This window comes from Serinus canaria, chromosome 4 (genome assembly GCF_022539315.1).
Source record: "Serinus canaria isolate serCan28SL12 chromosome 4, serCan2020, whole genome shotgun sequence".
NCBI lineage: Eukaryota > Metazoa > Chordata > Aves > Passeriformes > Fringillidae > Serinus > Serinus canaria.
Window position 1 is genome coordinate 59,814,946 of NC_066317.1, and position 20,394 is coordinate 59,835,339.

Below are 20,394 nucleotides of genomic sequence, written 5' to 3' on the forward strand. Positions count from 1 at the left end.
CCAGGTTGTGTATTCCCTGTAATCTGAAAGGAAAAGTAGCTGCTTCCCAGGGGAAAAGAGAAAAATTTCAGAGCACTTGAAATTATGCCTAAAAATAATGTGAGGTTTTCCTCACAGCCTGGCCATAGTATCTTATCTTCTACATTGCTTAGGCATTCCTAATTTTTAAAGTATGGAACAGGAGAATACTGTGGCACTAAAGATGAGAAAGATGTCCTGGTGGAAGATAAAACTTCATTCATATGTTATTACTGTCAAGTTCTGTCATGTCATTGCTATCTTCTGCTCATATCCTTTCTTTAATGTAAGAGGATTAAACATAAATGTATTCACATACAGAGAGCTGTGTAAAGCAAGTAGGGCTGATGGGTTGTGAACCATTAATTATTCATAGAGCTTGGCAGATCTCTAAAGTGTACAGGTTGAGAGTGCAATTCTGATTTCTCAGGTTGTTAGATCAGTAACTAATAAATTAATTGCATTACAGAATACTTCTGTACTAGTTTTAAAGGTATATGTGAAGATCCCTAAGAAATTGTTTGACAGTATAATATCTGAACTCAGAAGTGTTGTATTCTCTGTTAAGTTTTGAAGGATAGTCTCATAATCTGATCTTTGCCTGAAGTTTCAGTCTCCTTGATTATTGTATATATAAGGGTCTTTATTAAAATTATTAGTTTGTGGCCTGGTGCCATGTGAAGATTCAGATCTTAGTTTCCCAACCCAAAGATCATTACAAATTTCGTTATCTGGTAGTCCTGCTGCATATTCCTTTTCCTTTCCTTTTTCTTTCACGTTTACATTGCCCCACAGCAGGCATTGCAGAGTAACCAAAGGAATGGAACAGAACAAAAGGTATGATTTTGGTGGTGTCATTTCCCCAGTCCAGCATATTGCAAGTCACATGGCTGTATAATGGTGGCACAGAAATAGTGTGAGGGGCCAGAAGGGGAATGGGGAGAAGTGAAGTGCTGCTGAAGTGCAGCAGTGTGTGTACCAGCTGGAATTTGTCTGGCATACAGTTCCATGTAGAAAAGATAAGAGATTTCAGATAGAGATGTATTTGACAGTCATGAAACAATGGAAGAGAACATTGAAGTACTGTTGAGGTAGTGGTAAGACTTAAAAAACACGGAAAAAATGGGGGTTTTTTGCTCGTGCAATTCTGGCCCAGTTCTTACTTCATATGCTGGGTGAGGCCAGTGGAAAAAAAAATGTAATTAAATCTTGTACATAACCTGTTTATGTAGTCTCAGGTACTGTTGTAAATGCAGCAACCTAAAAATAGTGACTGCTACCAACTCTAACATGTGGCCAGCTGTGGTTTGAGTTACAGGGCATACTTCACTTTTTACCCTGTGTCAGCAGGCATCCCTCTCTCCCAGTCTGCTTTGCAGAAGAGCTGCAATATAATTCTATTTTGAGTGTGAAAGCACAGACATCTACTGCAGGAATACCACTGCCCTTCTTCCTCAGGAGCTGCTTTTTGCCTGGATTAATAGCTATAACTTTACATGAATGGTTTTTTGATATGTGTGATAATAGTCACACATATCAAAATAAAATCAAATTTTTTGATAGTTTCAGATAGTTCATGAGATAAAGCATTAGCACTGGAGCCTGTAGTATTTTTATGAGCTGTGCTGACTTTTGCTTTGACGTGAGATGTTTGGATGGCAGGTGCCTGCAACTAATTGGCATTGGTGGGAATGGGGCTGAGATACTTTTAAGCAGTGAGTTGTTCTGGATTTGGCATTGTATCACTGAATCTGTGAAACAGATGTGAAGTCACAGGTTGAAAGCAATAGCTGATATAACACCTAGCAGTTCTTAGAAAATAATTTAGCTTCTGGAAAGCCACCCTTTGAAAGCAGAATAATTAAGTCACTGCTTGTTTTCAGATCAGTCCTTGCTGATTGTTTTGGGATTGAGGGTCAGACTTTGATAAAAGATCATGAGCAATTCACCCTGGCAGCTGCAAACCACAGCCAGTGATAGTTGAGAATATGAAATCCTTAGTGCAGAGCTGAGAAAATGGCAAAACTTGCAGGTCAGTAGATAATATTTTAAAGTGCAAGTCTACCAAAGATAAAGCCACAGCAACTTGGGTGTCTCTACGGAGTTAAATGACAGAGCCTTTGGACAGATCAAAATTAAGATTGATATTCTACCTGGATTGAGGCAAAATATTTAGTAAGAGGTGATGTGGAAGTTGTCCGAACTGTAGAAGAGATACATATCTATCTCTTACAGCTGTCAGAGGTGGACAGAGCATGAGTGGTACTGAAAAGATGTTTATGCCGTAGGGAAGTATTGCAGCACAACGCTGCTGCTGTTCCTTCGGCAGTAATTTAGGGGTTGGTGAGTTTTAGCTGCTCTTGCACTTCGGACCGGTACCGAGGCTGTCTCACCAAGGCAGAGCGTGACTCGGTAAAAGCAAACGCCTGGCTTGGAGCCAAGGACGCGGGGACGGGAAGCGGCAGTGTGGGAAACCAGTGGAGAGAGGATGTCACTGTTAGAGGAATGCAGCTGCGTCCTAAACGCACCCGTAATGCTGAGCTGACAAAGACTGCGGCTAATGCAGACGAGCTTGTGTGAGGCTTGGGTTGTCCGTCATGGACCCGGATCTGCACCGGGCAGGGCAGGGCTGTCGGTGCGGCTCGGGAGGCGGGAAGCGTGTGCCAGGCGGTGCCGTGCGTGCCCAGGCAGCGCTGGGCGAGGCGGAGAGAAGCGATGGTGTGCGGCGGCTCCGCGGGTGATTAGCGCGGCTGGAGGGGCGGGGCGGCCCGGCCGGACCCACCCGCGGGAGGCGGCCCGGGCGGGGCGGGCGGCCCGCGAGGCCGTGCGGGCCCGGGCGGCGGGAGCCAGGCCCGCGGTGCGGGGCGGGCAATGGGGCTCCGGTGCCGCCGCCCGTGAGGGACCGCAGCGTTCATGGTGAGCGGAGCGTGGCAGCTGCGGGGCGCGGGGGTCGGGATGGGCGGGCGCGGACTTGAACGCTTGCGGGTGAACCCGGCCTCGTCCGCTTCTCAGTCGCCGCACCGAGTCCGGGGGAGAACCAGCTAACCGGGAAGGGGATTCTCTTTGTGCGAGGCGGGGCTCCGCCGGGATGGAAGGCGGCAGCGCAGCTCTGCCGGGTGTTCGGGGTGTCGGAACGTGGGGGCTGCCGGCTGGAGCCCGGCTGGAGCCCCGGCTATCCCTCCTGCCCTGCACTGCTGCCGCCCGTGGAGCCAGAGTCCCGCAGCCTGGCGTCTGCCGCTCCGGCACCCAGCATGAATATTTCATATTCGGCTCCGTCGGAAAGTGGCTGCCTTTAAACACGCAGGGCCAAAACAAGATGACCTTGATAGAGCAGTTTGTGTTATTGTAGGTTCAGTTCTGCCGTGCTGCTGGTGCCTGGGGAGGCTTGGGGCGTGTGGGAAGTCCCACAGCGTTCTCCCGGGTAGAGCAGTCTGTCTTTCGGCGCTTGCTCTGGGTTCTAGAGGGTTATTTGTGTCTCTTGGCAGAGATTGTTGAGGATCCCTTTGTAGGTTGGCTTTTCATTTTTGAAGAATCGCAGAGGATCACCACAGTCAGAGCTTCTTGTATCTTAACTGCAAAGCTGGCAGGTTCCACCCAGAATTAAACTTGGTTTCAGGAGGCGTGTTTCTGTGGGTTTTCTTTGTTTAGTTTGGATTATTTAAATCAGTGCTTTAATCTACAGCACGCTTTTAATAGAACATCTTCAAACCCTTGTTCAGCTCTTGTGAGCAGCTAAAGGTGAAACCTGGAAGAAAGCCTAAATGATCCTACTGATAAGGCTGTATTTTAAATCGTAAACGGTCAGCTCATCCTGAGTTGATCCTAAAATTAACTTGCAACCATATCAGGTAGTAATCCCTAATTGCAGCATAACATTTAAACAGATCCTGAATTATTTGTACCTGTGAGAGATTTGAGTCTGGTTTAAAAGAAAAAGCTTAAAATGAGCTATTGTGTAGCTCAGCCTATTGCAATATGCCTGTATGTGCAAATACTTGTACTTGCTCAGTCAGCAGATACTCTTAATATGAGTTTGTGGAGGCTTCAAGTGTGCTTCATTGCTGTATCATACATTGTGCTCTGAAATTGCATTTTCTTCTCACTGGATTAAAAGATAATTTTCATGAGCTTTTGTTTTCTGTGAATTTTGGGGTGTTAGGTTTTTGTGGGGTTTTTTGTGGGGGAACTGGGGTGGGAGGTTTTGGTTTTTTGGGTTGTTTTAAATTTTCCCTTAATAAAAAGCAGTCTTGTAGATAATATCACAAGAGGACATTTTTAGTCTTTTTTGGCTACCACTAAAAAGGATGAAATTGGTACAAAGGAATCATACTTGTAATCTGATCAAATGTGCCACTCCCATTTTTGTGCTGGTCTGGCTTTTTTACTGTAGGGTACTGCTGAGTAGAACACCAGTGAATACTTGCTGAAATGCAGGGTGGGCTTTGGCTCTTCTGAGAGGTTTGCGTAATTGTACTGATGTACTGATACTGTAACTAGCCATCCATATTTAGAAATAAAGCATTTTCTTAACCAAGAAATTCTTGTAAGGAGATGCATAGTGCTGATCTGGAGAACTTTGTGCTTAGCTGAAAGGGATTTCCAAATCAATTTGGGTGTTCAGAATAAAATTCCCATTGCAGTCCAGTGTGGACATTATTTTCTCACTTTCCAAAAGCAATTTTGCTCTCCAGTTGGCTTTCAGTGAAAGAAGACCCTGAATATAATTTTCATAAGTCAAAATTAAGCAGCTTTTCTGGAGCTTCTGCTGTAATAAACATTGAGTGCATATGTTTTAATGTCAGATTCTGAGATGCTTTAGAGAGTGAGAGAGGTTAATATTTGACTATGTTAATTTGTGAAAAAGGGCTCATTAAAAAATCACTCTCTTAATAGAAACTGGGAGAAAGAAAAGCCATTTGCTTCATTCCTATCAGCACAGTGGATTTATTTTGCATCTGGTGCAGCTAAAGCCCATTATGATGGTGCACTTACACACTGGTCACTCTCAATTGTTTGCTGGTGCCAGTGACCAGTGTTAAGCCTCTGCTTTCTGAGTATGCTCTCTATCTCAGTACCTTTTTTATCGTATTATTTTGCTTATTTTCTTTCTGGAGGTTTTTTTTAGCTAATGGCTTTGTCAGCATGAGCATTGTCCCTTTACTTGACAAAGCTAAGTACTAGTCCGTAATTTAAATGCATTTTCCTTGGTTCTTTTCCTTGTTTTCCAACTGATGTCATGCACAGCAGTATTCGCTGGTATTAATGAGCCAGACATTCCAAATTCATGACCATGTTTCCCATTACAGCAATGTAGTCATCATAGGATTGATTGTTGAGGCAGTGCCCAGTTAACAGACAAGGAAGAATAGGGATTTTCTGTGTCCTGAGGGCTGTGCAGACCTGGTGCCTATGAGTCCCATGGAAGTAGTTTGAACTAGGACTGAACTGTACAACACAGAGTGGAAGACCAAGGCTGTGTTGGTCCACATTCATTGCAACATGTCTTGTTTTTATCATCCCCTTTTTTAAGGTGTGATTTGAGACAGCCTTTCTGGAATGGATGGATCCCGTTTTAGTCGCTGAATGAACCTCACTGGTTGGAAATGCCGTATCTATTGCCCAAGGAAGTTTTGATGAAATGGAGAAGTTAGGTTGAGAGAAAGAAGGCAGAACCATCTGAGGAACTCTTTGTGCTAGCAGGAAAACGTCTATGGCTGGAGCACTCTTCATAGTGCTCATTGCTAGTGTACATTAGTGTTTTTCAATTTTTAGAAATGGTATAAAAAAGCTGTGCATTAAAGCTTTTGAGTTTTGGAAGTGGCAAGAATCATTACTAAGTTGAATGTAGAAGTAACTACATATAATGTGGATGTGATTTTTCCATAGGACTGTTTGACTGTGTTTGTTGTTTGTATGTCCTGATACTTTGCATATTTAATATTTGCTGTAATACTTCAAGCACCGAAGTACATGGAAGTTGTGTAAAGGTTGTTTTATCCCATTAGGTCATGGGTTTAGTATACTTTCTTTTAAACCAGTGTTTGTAGGAAAAGTAAAACTAAAATGCTACCTGAATGCCAAGTCCTCTCCTGTAGGTCAGGGTGGTGCAGTAATTAAGGGTAGAAGGACCCCGGGGGGTGAATTCTCCTCTCAGGACAGTTTACTTAAACCAGGTTCTCAGGGCTCATCCACCTGAGCTTTGAATGCTTTCAAGGTCAGGAGTTCTGTCCCATCTCAGGCAGCTTGTCCCAGTGCTCGCCTCCTCTCCCTACAAAGCTTTTTCCTCTGGAGGCTGAGCAAGCCTGGTTCTCTTGGCCTCTCTTCATACGGCACTTGCTCCATACCCTGACATCTCAATGCCTCTTGCTAGGCTTGCTCCAGTGTGTCAGTGTCTGATTACAGACACAGGTATGCTCTTCTGTGATTTAGGATTGTTCAAGACATTGTACAAATTGTGGTCTTTCTGTCTAACACTGATTTTAACCTTTTTTTCTCTCCCCATTGTTGAGCTGTTGGATATGAAAACAGCTTGTGTAGGAGAAATCTTACAATGAGATTTTAAGACATGGAGCTTGTGGTAATTTTTTACTTTATTTAAAAACTGTGTAAATAAAAAAAAAATTAAATAGGTTTTTTTTTTTTTTTTTTGTACCTCAGAAAATTTCTGCTGTTTGTAAACTCCTTCTTAGTAATACTTTGTAAAAGCTGGCTGTCAGCCAGAGGAACTTAAGATGTGTTTACAAACAGAAGGAATGGATAAAACCATCAAGATTCACTCCTGAACATAAATTCTGTCAGTGTTTTCAGTGTTGAGGTTACTCTAGTTGAAAAGCTTCAAAGGGACTGTAGTAGGGCTGAGATGTGAAAGCATTGTTTTGAAAACTTTTGTAGATTCCTTTTTAAATTCTCAAGTACATCATCTTGGTGCTCTCCACTTGTGTAAGTTTCCCTGTCTTTTTCTTCTCTAGGAATATGAAGAAAAAACTGGACGAGCTCAGAGACCACTCTCTCCTAAACAGAATGTGAGGAAGAATCTTGATTTTGAACCACTCTCCACTACAGCACTTATTTTAGAGGACCGACCAGCGTAAGTTTTGGAAGTGCCACAGTGAGGGTCTCTTTAAAGCCTAGCAAGTATTTTCTAACTCAGTGTATTTGCTTACTCTAACCTCAACAGATAATTTAAAATCTAAAGTAGATTTTTTTTTTTCAGACTAGTGAATATGAAATTGGGGTGATTATGAGAAAAATTATTCAAACAGAAAGAACTTTATTTTATAATAAAAGCAATGGCTTTTTGTGAAGGGAGTTAATTAGAATAGCAGAGCTTTAGTTTCGAGTAATTCTACCTTCTTAACATGATTAAGGGATTTTTATTTTCCAAGAGATAACCTAAGCATAACAACAAAGCTGGTATATGCTACAGAAATTGAGAAGCTAGAATACAATGTCCTGTTTACACAGAGAAAGGCCACACCTCCATAAATAATGAAACAGTATAGTGATTGCTCTGCAGGGAGTTCAGCATCATATTTTAAGGGTTGTCAAGCACTTGATGAGTTGTTTCATACCTTTTACTGCAAGGAGATTTTTGCATATGCAGAGTGACTCCAAAGCAATTTACTGACAGTTGCTTTACCGTGTTTTTCTCCTGAATTACACAAATTCAGTCATGCTTAGTCAGTTTATGATTATGAATGTGAGCTGGATTTATGGGCATGACATCTGCATTTTTAGTATAGCTGTGCATTGGTGTGAAGAACTGGCAAAGCATGGATTTTCATCAACAAACCTGTATGAAAAATACTCCCATCAAAGTAGTCTAATTGTAGGGTTACTTAAGGAACTTTCTGTCTTGGCTGATGGACTGTGTGGCAAGACATTGGGAGATGTAGAAAAATGTTAGAGTGATTATTTGTTATAGCAGGCTTTATTATGTCCAGCTGGAAACAAAGTGTACTGGGTTATCTGTGGTATTTAAAACTTGTCTGTTAAAAATCTCTTTTTTTGTGGGATAATCTGAGTAGTACAGTGTTCAGACAGATGAAGTTAGTGTTACATTAGAGGGAATGTTCAGATTTTGCTTTCTTTCCTACTGTTGATAGAGTGAGGAACTTGTAGCAGAAAGGTATTTTTAAAATTGAAGACAATTGAAGCATCATTTCTTTCATCTAATGGGAAAACTGCTCTGGACTGCAGTGCTGTTATCTGACTCTTACTGTGGAATCTTTTTTTAATTGTTTAGCTACACTTTTTTATGTTTACCTATTAGTCTTTGAGTAGTTTCCTTTTTAAGACTTCAGACAGAATAGTGGAGTGAGATGATTTTTTTTCAAAATACCCGCTCTTGATTTCACACTCATTTGTAGGGCTTAGGTAAAACTTCACAGTAAAAAATCAATAAATATTCCATAGTACCTCTAGCTTCAACTGGAAAAAGCACTAGTTGAATTTTGATAGATACTAAACACCATCTCACATGTTTCTTGGCAATGTTAAGACATAGAAGCAATAATTTCTGTGGTACAATTTAAGTTAGCAATACTTGACTTTTTTTGTCTGGTTTTCCTTTCCAAACTTCCCCTAACTTAAATAATTTCTAAACACTTGGATTTAAAAAAAGGATGCAGATCAATTTACCAAGGTGAATCTGGATAAAGAATAGATTGGTCTCTATGGTTAACAAATCAACATTTCAGCAAAGTGAAAATTTACTTTTGTTTTTCTACTAACAACCTTGATTTGGAAAAATACTCATGGGCCTGTATGACATACTTATGTGTACGTTACAGACACTGTGATTACATAAATAGTAATGCATGCTAACTGTTAATGGTGTTGGGGGTTGTCAGCTGCCTGATGTGTGACACCTTACAGGAACATGAAAGTGAATTTTTGCATAGCTTTTCTATTAACCAAAGATATAAACTGTTCTAGGAATAAAATACAGTGTTCTACAATACAGAAGAACAAAATAGTTAGTCATTTCCTGTTTTGATGTTTTGCTGATCCTGTAATTCTAAGAGATACGTATGGTTATGTTCATTACTAATATGATTAGCTGAAAGGTCGTGTGTTCTGACATACGAACACATGCATTTGTATGGCAGAGACTTAATCACAAATCAAAATGTTTTGTTAGTATTAATAAGTGAAGAATATTGAGGATGACTCCAGTGCTACTTGTTGCTCTAGAAGAGAGGGGAATGAGTCTTTAAAATAGAAATGTGGTTTCAGAGAGCAGAGGGGAAAAGGCTAGGTTAGGGAGTCATTACGTGTGGATGAAGAAAGTTGTGGATGTAACTCTTAAACAAGGTGAACAGTAAGAAAGAGTACAGTCCTGTATCTTACCAGCTCAAATCAAAACCAGCCAGCTTTGTATATTCCAGTGTATTCTCTTTATGAAGATCAGCCTGTAGGTTCAGTTGGTTTAATAATAAAAATGCTGAAATTACCAAACGTAAGGAAATTACTCAGCGTATTTTGTGTATAAACGTAGTCATAACTGGTCAGTGTTCTTCCCTTCTGCTGACTCTGGCAAAAGAAAAGATTCTTTCCAAGGATCTCTTGTTCTGCTCTTTGACTGGATATTTTGACAGGAAGCAGAGTGTGCTTTTCATTTAGAAGGGTCTAGAATTTTATTTAGACAGTCATGCCAACTGTAAATATTATTTCTTTTTTTAGGAACCTTCCTGCAAAACCAGCAGAAGAAGCTCAGAAACACAGGCAGCAGTACGAAGAAATGGTGGTTCAAGCAAAAAAAAGAGGTGATGGAATTTCTTGTCTTGAGAGTTGAAAAGTATAGGGATATTTCTAAACCTGGAATGTACTTGTGTCAGTCTGTTGCTCTGTAATGTGAGGGATCTCTGCTTCCTCAAAGAGGGATCACTTCCAAGAGAGAGGAACAAAGGTAGTTCAGTTGAAAAGCCCAGCCCCAAGCTGAAAAGAAAACGGTCCTAGAATCCAGCAGGAAATAATTTTTCAATCCATAACTCTTAAGTGAGTGATTGACAAACCCACTATTTGTGGATTTAAAAACTTAGTAATATATTGAAGTAGATCGTTGGTCAAATTAGTGAAGACTGGACTTGAAACTGCAGGATATTTGTCAGTTTCATGCTGGAAGCAACCTGTTTAGGCTGTACATAAACACATAATTTTCCACATAGGAAAATGTATACAGTTATGTTCATTTGATAATCTCTCACCTAAAATTTACACATTTCTCAAGGATTTACTCATAATTTCTTGCCTGATATTTTTTGCAGAAGTGTCTTAGTAACACTGTACCATGAATGTGAGGTAGAGGTGATGGTTGTGGTTTCTTTTGGCTGATATTTTTGACCATCTGGGTTTTCTAATTCAAAACAAGCATTGCAATATTGGAGATTTGGGACTTGGGTTTTGCATCTCATGGGAGCTACTGGAAATATATTTTTTCAGCTGGCCAGGCCCTTGAACCATATGAAACAGTGAAAAGGATATATGAACACAGGACTTAACTGCAGAATACAAGTGACACACTAATGGAAGTATCCTCTTGTGATCTTGAACATCATGCACCTACCAGTGAAGTTCTAACTTTGTGACTCTTGTTCAATATATCTGCTACTCTAGGTGTAGTCTAAAGGAGTTTCCTTGTTCTTTCTTTGCTTGTAGGGTGGGTGGATTGGGGAAAATGGGATGATTGTTAGGCGATGAATCAGGCATTGGACTGGAGTATGTCATTCTGTCCTGATAAATACCATGACAAACCCATTTTCCCTGAAGCTACTCCAGATGAACAGCTTTGCAGGGCAATACATTGTCAGGACGTCAGGAGATCAAAGACTGTAAACAGCCTCTTGTTGGTTAGAGAAAAATTGAAAGCCTTCATTTCAGTGGGCTTGCAAAGAGCTTGTGTCAGAGCTGAAACATTATGAGGCAGTTGCTATGGTTCTGCTCAGACATAGTTTCTGTGGGACTTTAAAGTGAATCCATCAGGTAAAATGTGTCCATTCCAAGGACCTTGCTCATGGTACTGCTGTTCTTCAGTGCGTTCTGCTTGCCAGGTGAGCACCCCCTCATACTGTAGATAGCACGTGAATGCACACCCATGTCCTGCTATAGAGAGTGCCTGCATTTGTTTAACAAATTTGCCAGTGGAAAAAGCAGTAATTGATAATGCAGGAAGAAATACCGAGTGATAATTCAGACTGCAAAATACATCTAAACTAAACATGAAATACGGGGTTTTTTCTTAGTAAACTCAAGGTTTCCATTTGGTATGTGTAACATTTAGATTATCCGTATGTGAAGTAGCATCAAAAATGTGGCTCTTGTGTTTTCTTGAAAGTATACCTGAATTGTAATAGAAGAATGAAAACAAAAATAATTTGTATTCATTTGGCCTGTAGTTTTGGGTCTGCCATAAAAGGGGTGGGGCTTTATTAGGAAATACTCTGACCTGTTCTACTAGGTGAGGCTGTTGACTGTCTGAGGTGTTAATTCAAAGTTAATAGTGTGGTTAGATTTGAAGAGTCAAAGAAGTCATACATTATCCAATTCCCATTGTTCAGTCTGTGGAAAATGAAGCCTATAGTTCCAGTTAATTCTTCCTTCACTTTTGCAATCACTGCTCAGCTTGCTGTGTGCTTGGGAAATTTTCAGAATTTGAACAGTCCACTGTACTTTAGGGTGAGCACAGTGGGCTTTACATGGTTGGTTAGCCATGACTAACTGAATATTTAGTTTCTGGTTTTATTAACTTAGAAAGGAAATTCCTTTTTTGCAGAGCTTAAAGAAGCCCAGAAGAGGAAGAAACAACTGGAAGAACGCTGTAAACTGGAAGACAGCATTGGCAATGCTGTTTTAACTTGGAACAATGAAATCTTACCCAACTGGGAAACTATGTAAGACAGTATGTTATACTGAGTTTTAATTAAAAATTGCAGTCTGTATCCTGAAGAGAAGTTACAAAGTTAGGAAGCATAAATTTTAAATGGTCTTGGAAGCTTTTGTTAGAAAATCATTCTTGAACAGCTACAAAAGAAATAAGCAACATCTTTATTTCTACAAGGTGGTTGGAAGTGTTGCTGTGCTGAGACTTATTTCTTGTCTTTAATGAAAGCTCAAGATAGTCAGAAGCTGTGAAGCGCTGAGGAGTGATCTGTGATAGAGAATGTAAAAGCATAAGGCATAGTACTTGAACGTTATCCATTTATCAGAAATGGAGCTTTCCTTGACTGAGCTGTTGATGTAATATCAATGTAGATTGAAGTATGTGAATGGTTTATGAAGCCTCTTTAATTCTAGAATGGTATGTATGATGGAAAAGAGAAATAGGGAAGAAGTTATTTATATTAAATGCTAGAAGATTTCCTTCAAAGACGTGGCACAGCCAGTTGATAAAATACCTTGCTGATCTTTGCTAGTTATCTTAAAAAAACAGCCCCCAGTGCTCCAAATACAACCAACACAACATAAACTGTAAACCAACAGAACTGCAATTTGCTTAACAATGGAATTCAGTTATCCTGAGAATATATATTAAAAAGATGGACAGAATTTATTGGAAAATGTGTTTCTGGAGAACTGAAGGGTAATAAATTAAGTCTAAACAAATTGTAGATTTACATGTTCGTCTTTAGTATTTGAATATGCATCTGTTATGGTTGCTGTAAAAATTAGGTCACCTTTTCCTTTATTGGTTTATAAATTGAGAAGTTCCCCAATGTATTCACTGTTTTATATTTTAGTTTTCAGAATCTGCTGAAGGATAAATGGATTGTTGTGGTTTTACCACTTTTCATTCGTGCTTAGGTGCGAATTTGTTTCTCCTCTTGGGCTCTCAGATTGCTGAACATCAGCTGCATCCATTTCAAAGCCTGTTTAAGACATTTAAAATGTCTTTCAAGCTCCCACCTAAAAGTTAATTCTTGTCACACCTTTGTGTGTTTTTCCAGAGGCACAGAATTGCAAAGAGAGGTGGGAAGCTGCTTGTCTTTGCACTGCAGGGTGATGGCAGAGGGTAGACTTTCATAACTTGTCCCTGTATTTAGTCTTGTATGGAGCTGTCCAGCCTTTGGCATAGGCAGTGACATAGGTGTGGACTTCCTTTCCATTTGTTTACTTTTCCCTATGATTTTTGCTAATCAAGTGTGGCTGCAGATTGAGTATTGTGATTGCTATGCTTCTGTCAATCTAAAGCCATTACATTAGAAGGAAGAAAGCTTTCTTTTGCCGTTCAAAGCAAAATAGTCCTTAAGAATGTGCAAGTTGTATTATATTTCTCAGGCCATTGATATTCATTTTGGTTTGAATCCCTTCAGCAGTGGTAGGATGATATATTTGCAATTCAGCTGGCAAGGAAATATTTCTTAGAATAACCTGTTTTACTTTAAACAGGTGTTGTTCACGGAAAGTCCGAGAGCTGTGGTGGCAGGGCATTCCGCCAAGTGTGAGAGGCAAAGTCTGGAGCTTGGCAATTGGGAACGAGTTAAACATCACCCACGGTGAGGCTGCTGTTTTGGAGACATTTCTCACAAAGTGAATTAGCAAGGGGACATTCTTGTATCTGTTGTGGTATGGGTGTGAGGAAATGTTATCTAGTTATGCTTTTTTTTGTGCTGCTTTGATGTGTTTTGTTCAAAAATACAGAGTCTTTTAATCTTGTAGCTGCTGTGAATTGTTTCTGAGTATTGCTGTCACTATATCTTGCTTTGATGTTGGATGGAGATGGTCAGAACTAATGACTCAATTTTTTAAATTTATTTTTTGAAACATGAAATTGTTGTTAATTTTGAAATGCCTATGAGTATGTGTATAGTGTGCTTTCTTTGATCTGAAGTAAGACAACAGGTTTGTAAGAGATTAACAGACCCTGGCAAGATTTGTACTTTGATTTGTGAGAATAGAAATCATCTATTACTTCTGAGTACAGAAAAATTCAGCTCTGAAGGACTACCTTATGTAATAAATTCCAACATGGAAATGTGATAGACTGCCTGTACTCCTGCTGTATTGTCCTGCTTTTCTGTGCATTGCTTGGTTATCTTGGGTATAGTTCTTACATAATTTACTAGACTTTCCTAATTATCCATTTGGACTGTCGTTTTGAGCACCAGTGTTCTGCAAGAAAAAGCAAATATTTGAATGTTAAATGCAGCTTAGATTGCCTTTCCTGTTCACTTAATATGAAGTTACAGGTAAGTAGAACCGGTCTTTCAAAACTGTAACCCAGTTAGAAGTTCTGCTGCTGTTAATGCCTAGGGCAGCATTGTCCATGTGGTAGGTAGTTAGTGGACATGAGCATGTACAAATAATGGACTTGGTTTTGTGTTTTACTTTTTCCAGAACTATATGATATTTGCCTGGCTCGTGCCAAAGAGAAGTGGCGATCACTTAGTACAGGAGGGCCTGAAGTAGAATGTGAAGGTATGCTTTTTGTAAATTATTTCTCCTGTGTTATAGAATAAGACATTTTGTAAACTAGTTCCTTAAAATCAAATCATGTATTTTAAACAAACAAACAAAATCAGCTATAAAGTTGTGTTCTGGTAAAAAGAAAATGTCTTTTGTGAAAGCCAGGAATAGCTGTATTTTTCTCAATGAAATTCTGGTGTTGTACAAAACACTTTGAGGTTGTTTTTAATAAGCAATCTCTGGGTACAGGCTTTATTTTGATGCACATTTGTAGGAAAACTAAAAATAGTAGTTTGGGGATTGTCATTTGAATTGCAACACAAAAATACTTTTCTGCATGTATACTTTTGGGATTGCAACTCAGGTTAGAGCAGAAAAATTGCATTTTAGTCCCTTATTGCAACTTAGAGCTCAAGTCATTGGTGTGTTTCAGAGAGCAGCAGGTTTTTTTTTTTTGCAAATGAAGTAGTTTGAGATTTACTAATTGGAAGAGATGAGGAAACTACATGCAAATGATTGAAATTGCCTTCAGTAAGTAATTATACTGAGCAGAGAAGAAAAAAAGGACAACATTACATACTGGCATTTATAATCAGAAAAATATTTTTTTATTGGGAATTCCCACTTTGTTCCCTTGAGATTGTTTATGTCTTAAATAAGATAACACATAGTATGTTTCCAGCTTCCTCTTGCACTTTATTTTCTGGAGTGTAGATGCTCATGTGATTGATGCTCATTGTCTGTTGACAGCTTGCTCAGTAAACAGTAGTAGGTAATTCCCATCTACACAGAACAGACAGAATACCAGTAAGACATCTTGTTACTAGAATGAAGACTAATGCTATAGAAATATACTTGATGCAGAATCTGTTTCAGTTATGGAGAGGTACTGATACTATACTGATGAAGTATCAGTTACATGCTCTACAAAGGCTAAATAAACATGAAGCTGAAAGGAGAGCTTTCACAGTAGCAGAGATAGGTGGCATCCATCACAGGCTGCCACTTTAGGACTTCCCTCTTCCACCACAGCTTTTTCACAAAGGCAGGTACTTCAGGATCCACTGGGAAGCCTTGGTGGTGAGGGGTCACAAGTTAACAGGCTTGTATCTGTCCAATGATTTGTCAGCAGATACAGAAAAAGTGCCTGACCTGCCTTGCCCTGTATCTTTTCCCACTTTGCTTCAAAACATATTGAGTGTCACTGGGCACTGTAGGCTTGCTGTAGGTCAGGACCTACTCTCTGCTTAGCCTGTCTGCTGAATGTGGGGAATTGTTTTGTCTGTAGCCTTATTCCCTAGCATTCACATCAAAATACATGAGCAGTGCAAAAGGTAAACCTTGCTGGAAAATAAAAACAAGAGCGAATGTTCACTGAATGTAATAACTTTGGCTTTTGCAGATGCTGGGTTTTCTGCAGCTGACAGAGAAGCAAGCTTGGAGTTAATAAAATTGGATATCTCGAGAACATTTCCTAGTCTCTGTATATTCCAGCAAGTAAGCAATGAACTTTTGTCTTGACATGTTGAGGAAATGAAGTTTACATATTCTGGCCTGTTCCTTAGTTGGGACAGGCTGTTGAGTTCTGAAGGAGCTATCCATCTTGAGAGGATAAAGTTCCTAGAGATTTTGGAAAACTTGAAATAATCTAGAGGAGAGTAACATCAAGGTACATACAAAACCCCTAACTGGTAATCACTGATTTATCTAACATAGTTTATGCTGGTTTCTGTCTGATGAAGTGATGCAGGTGACTGTTCCAAAGTCAGTGAAATCAACATTGCTGGTTATAAATTCACAGTGAGAGAAAATGGGACTGATTGGCCTTTTTTTGGTTTGATGCAAAACCAAATTAGCTTGATTTAGCTTGATTTAGCTAGTATGGTTTTAGTGTGCTTTAGTGACTCAGTTTAATCAGATTTTGTCCTTCTATGCACAGATTTCAGCAGCCTTGTAAAAGGTTTAGATTGTGATAAATCAACATTTTTAGGCAAAATCTTCTCCCTTTGGAAATTCTCAGTTATTTACAGTACACAGTGCAAGATATGGCAGCTGTAAATAGTCAGCAATATGGAATTCTTTTTAGCTGTACATGTCCTTCTCAGTATGCTCTTTCTGTGTTATGGCATATTGTTGTTTTGACTGTTTTCTTCATGATTTTGCCTCCAGTCTCAGAGACAATTATGTGGTTTGCATTATTGTTCTACTTCCTTGGCACTATTGCCAGAGTGCTGCTGAGCTGTAAAGAATCTCTTAGGCTTGCATTCCTATTGTATAAGTATTTAATATCTAATCAATGTATTGGATGAACTGTATGTATTTATAATAAATGGGGTTTGGATAGTTGTTTCATTCTGTTAAAGCTGAAATTATTTGGAATAGTTCAGCTGTTCTGAGCTACATTGGGAAAGAGTATTACTGCTACTTTGTCAGCAGTGGTAGAGACCATCTGTAGCACTGAGGGTTTTTTAACATGCTTGTTGTATAATCAGATGTATTGTGCTGTTTTTGTTTAATTATAGGGTGGTCCTTACCATGACACATTGCACAGTATTTTAGGAGCCTATACTTGTTACAGACCTGATGTAGGCTATGTAAGTAAAGAATTTATTTTTTCAGGGGTGGAGAGGGAGATGAAAAAAAAAAATTTATTTTTTAGGGGGGAAGAAGGATTTTATTAATTAGTCATTTTTAGACCTGTATTAAATGCTTTGGGGGGGTTTGTGTGTGCTTTTTTTCTATTCCAGTACATGCTTGAGAAGTGTGTATAACATTTATTTTGCTGGATTTAAGCTTTTTACAGGTTAAGTAATTGGAAAATCCATATTTGTACTGAAAAGTACATAATTTGAAAATTGGAGTCCAAGACAAGGTGTAGTTATGTCCTTGTCGTCAGTACCAGTCTTACTGAGACTGCTGTTGAATTGAAATGATTGTTATTTCTGTCCCTTAGCACTGTTTCTCCACCAGTCTCTAAAGCAATGCCCACTGAAGCTACATGAGCTCAGTCATAGTGTCTAAGTAGTGATTATGAGAGGGCTGAGTGGATTTCATGTAGTCTCTGTATGCAGAGCAGGATTATACAGAGAGGAGCAGTATATTTTTATTTTTTATACAGAGAGGAGCAGTATTTTTTACTGAGGAGCAGTCTTAGACAAGGCAGGTGTAGAGAGGGGACATTCCTACTTTGTAGGTAGCACATAATACTTGGCAAGAGCTGCTGAACATGACTGCTGGGAAATGAGACAAAGGGCAGATCAGCTGCTGTGCCTCATGTGGCACAGCAACAACCTGTTGTGTTGGGAAGGAGCTTGTTCCTCAGGTTTGCAGGAATGACAGTCACACCTTGCTCCACATGACTCGCAATGGCAGCGCTGCACCCTCTGGGTGAGAGAGGTTTGCCTGGATTCCACAACAGACTTTGTAGAGAAAGGGAACAGTTTCAATAAAACAAGAGTATGATCTTAGAATGGTTTTGTGTATCAAATGACTCAGTGCCGTTGTTTATAACTGCTGGTAATTTACTGAAAAACAAAAGTGCGGGCTTTGTCTCTAGGGTTCAAGTTCAGCTTTCCTCAAATAAGAATCTAGATGACCCATGCCTGGGAGAAAAGGGATTACTTCAAAACACCTGATTGTTTAAAAAAAAAAAAAAAAAAAAATCTCTATTCTGTATATTTGAAGGTGTTGTCAACCTAGCCTATCATAGGAGTTCAACTTGGAGCCTTTGAAAGAAGACAACATGGGAATTGTTAGCTTCCATGCACTGAACATGTGATATCAAGGGGCATGTGGGTTGAAAAGTCACACTTTTCTGAACATTTCTCAAGATGCAGCAGCTCAGTGAGGGCATCAAATACTAGTGAACACGAGGACAAAATGAGGCAATATAATAGAATTACTGCTAAAGAGTAACACTTCTCCTTTCTTCAGGTGCAGGGCATGTCGTTCATAGCAGCTGTATTGATCTTGAACTTGGATACTGCAGATGCCTTCATTGCTTTTTCTAACCTTTTAAATAAGCCCTGTCAGATGGCATTTTTCCGTGTGGACCATGGCCTTGTAAGTATGCAGAAAAACCTGTAATCAACATGCTGTGGATAATGTGTAGGAAAAGTTTTTTAAAAAAAAAAAAATTATGATTTCAGTGGCTTGGAAAAGAAGTCAGAATTTATTTTAAATCAACACACTTTATAAAAAAAACCAAAACCCAACACACATATGCAGAATGCCTCAAAGAAGTCAAACCAAAGATCACCCTGTCAACCTTTTTGAAAAAGACATGTGAATGAAATTGTCGAGTAGCGATTTTATGATGCTCAGAGAATAGTTATGAGAATATTACTGTGGGTGGTTTTGAACAGCTTCAGTTGAAAGCTGAAAGCACCTTAATGAAAGTATCTTGAAAGCACTTTTTATCACAGGCTAATGGGTTGCTAAAAACAGACTGTTGCAGGGAGGACCAGGTTTTCCATATCTTCCTGTAGGAGCTGATGTGTTTGAGTTCCACAGGCTTCTTTTCAGAGAAAGAAACCTCTCACCCCCCCTAAGTTTTCACTGGGAGTTGATTCTCTTATTTTCTCTAGAGTCTCTAAAATTACATGTCACCAGGTACACTAGCAAAATAAGGCACATCTCCTCAGATGTGAATTTAATTTATTTTAAAGGTATTTTTGTGTAAAGTATAAGGTATTCTGTATTTCTTTCTTGCCTCTTAGCACTATGAAAATAGGATCTGCCTCTTAAGAGTTCAAATGCAAGGGAATGAATGATGACAACAGTCACTGTTTTTGCTTAAAAAGTAGACACTAGAAATCCTATCAATATTCCTGCTGGAAAGGTATTCCCTGTTCAGTCCCTGAATTTCATCAGTTGTGAATACCATGGGACAATGTGCCACAGGGCAGACAGCATTGCTAGGAGCAGTATCAGCTATCTCCATTACAGTACTTGGAAAAGGAGGACATGTTCATGTATTCAGTGTGTAAATATGGTTTTTGTGAAGATGATTTTGGAATTGAATTGGATAGAATAAGATAAATATTTTTTTAGCTGAGCTAGTGGGGTTTGCAGTTCTTTCAGATAGTGCTGTGCAGCTCTGTTAGCCTGGCCAAATAGGGACTATGAGATAACTGTGTGCTTACAGAGGGCAGAGATGGTGGTCCATGAAATATTAATGTCATGAAATCAAGCCCATGATTTAACAACACAAAGAAAATGTCATCTAATATTTCAAAATGGCTTGTGACACTTGAGTAAGACAGTTTTTGCTTTCTGTGGTGAACTTACTAATCTGCAGTCTACCCTTATCTTTTTGTGTCAGCTTAATAAGCAAATGCTGATTTCTTTGTATAGTGAATGAATAAAAATTAATACCAGCGTATGTTAGTTGTGTGAATAATAGTAATTTATACAGGTTTATCCTGACTTCTTTTGTTGGTTAATTTTATTAAACAATATATTTTTTTTATTACCACTAAGGAAAAGTCTTGTTGAATGTTGATTTGATTAAAATACTACTTGTACTGCTGCCCACATTGCTATCAATAGAAATGACTGTAGCAGTTATGTGTAAGGTCCTGCCTCTGCAGTACTTTTGAAAGTGGGGACTTCAGTAGAATTGTCTTATAGTGGTGCCAGCAGCTTATTTTGAAAGTAGGACTGTCTAATGCATTACCTGCTTCTTTCTTTGTACTCATACGTCTTATAGGTGCTTGGAGTTCATGCATTTAAAAATCCACACTGGGGAGCTCTTTCAGGGGTATGGTTTTCTAAAGTGGGTTCCTGGATTTCTGGTGTCATGTTTGACCTGAAGCTGTTTTTCAGTAACTGACGGTTCAGAGATTTCAGTAACTTCAGTTATTTCTCTAGCATGCACCCATCTCTGATTGACTTAAAGCCTCATACTAACTACCAGGCTCAGTATTTGTCACTGTTAATGAAAGTAGTCCACCATCTGTCACTTCATTCAGA

The 20,394-nt window shown here is 39.3% G+C and overlaps 1 protein-coding gene across 3 annotated transcripts in view; it reads left to right on the forward strand.

Annotated features, from left to right (window-relative positions):
* The window catches only part of TBC1D14 (TBC1 domain family member 14), a 64,683-nt gene that overhangs the window by 30,381 nt on the left and 13,908 nt on the right, over positions 1-20,394 (forward strand). For 2 of the 3 annotated variants that reach the window (XM_030238992.2, XM_050973339.1), the window contains exons 4-11: positions 6,987-7,105; positions 9,703-9,785; positions 11,792-11,909; positions 13,405-13,511; positions 14,353-14,433; positions 15,824-15,918; positions 16,944-17,015; positions 18,355-18,483. In XM_030238992.2, the coding sequence (XP_030094852.2) occupies positions 6,987-7,105; positions 9,703-9,785; positions 11,792-11,909; positions 13,405-13,511; positions 14,353-14,433; positions 15,824-15,918; positions 16,944-17,015; positions 18,355-18,483 (804 nt within the window). Of the gene's footprint in view, positions 1-2,817; positions 2,935-6,986; positions 7,106-9,702; positions 9,786-11,791; positions 11,910-13,404; positions 13,512-14,352; positions 14,434-15,823; positions 15,919-16,943; positions 17,016-18,354; positions 18,484-20,394 lie in introns of those variants that run through there. The other variant, XM_030238993.2, reaches the window with a different exon arrangement.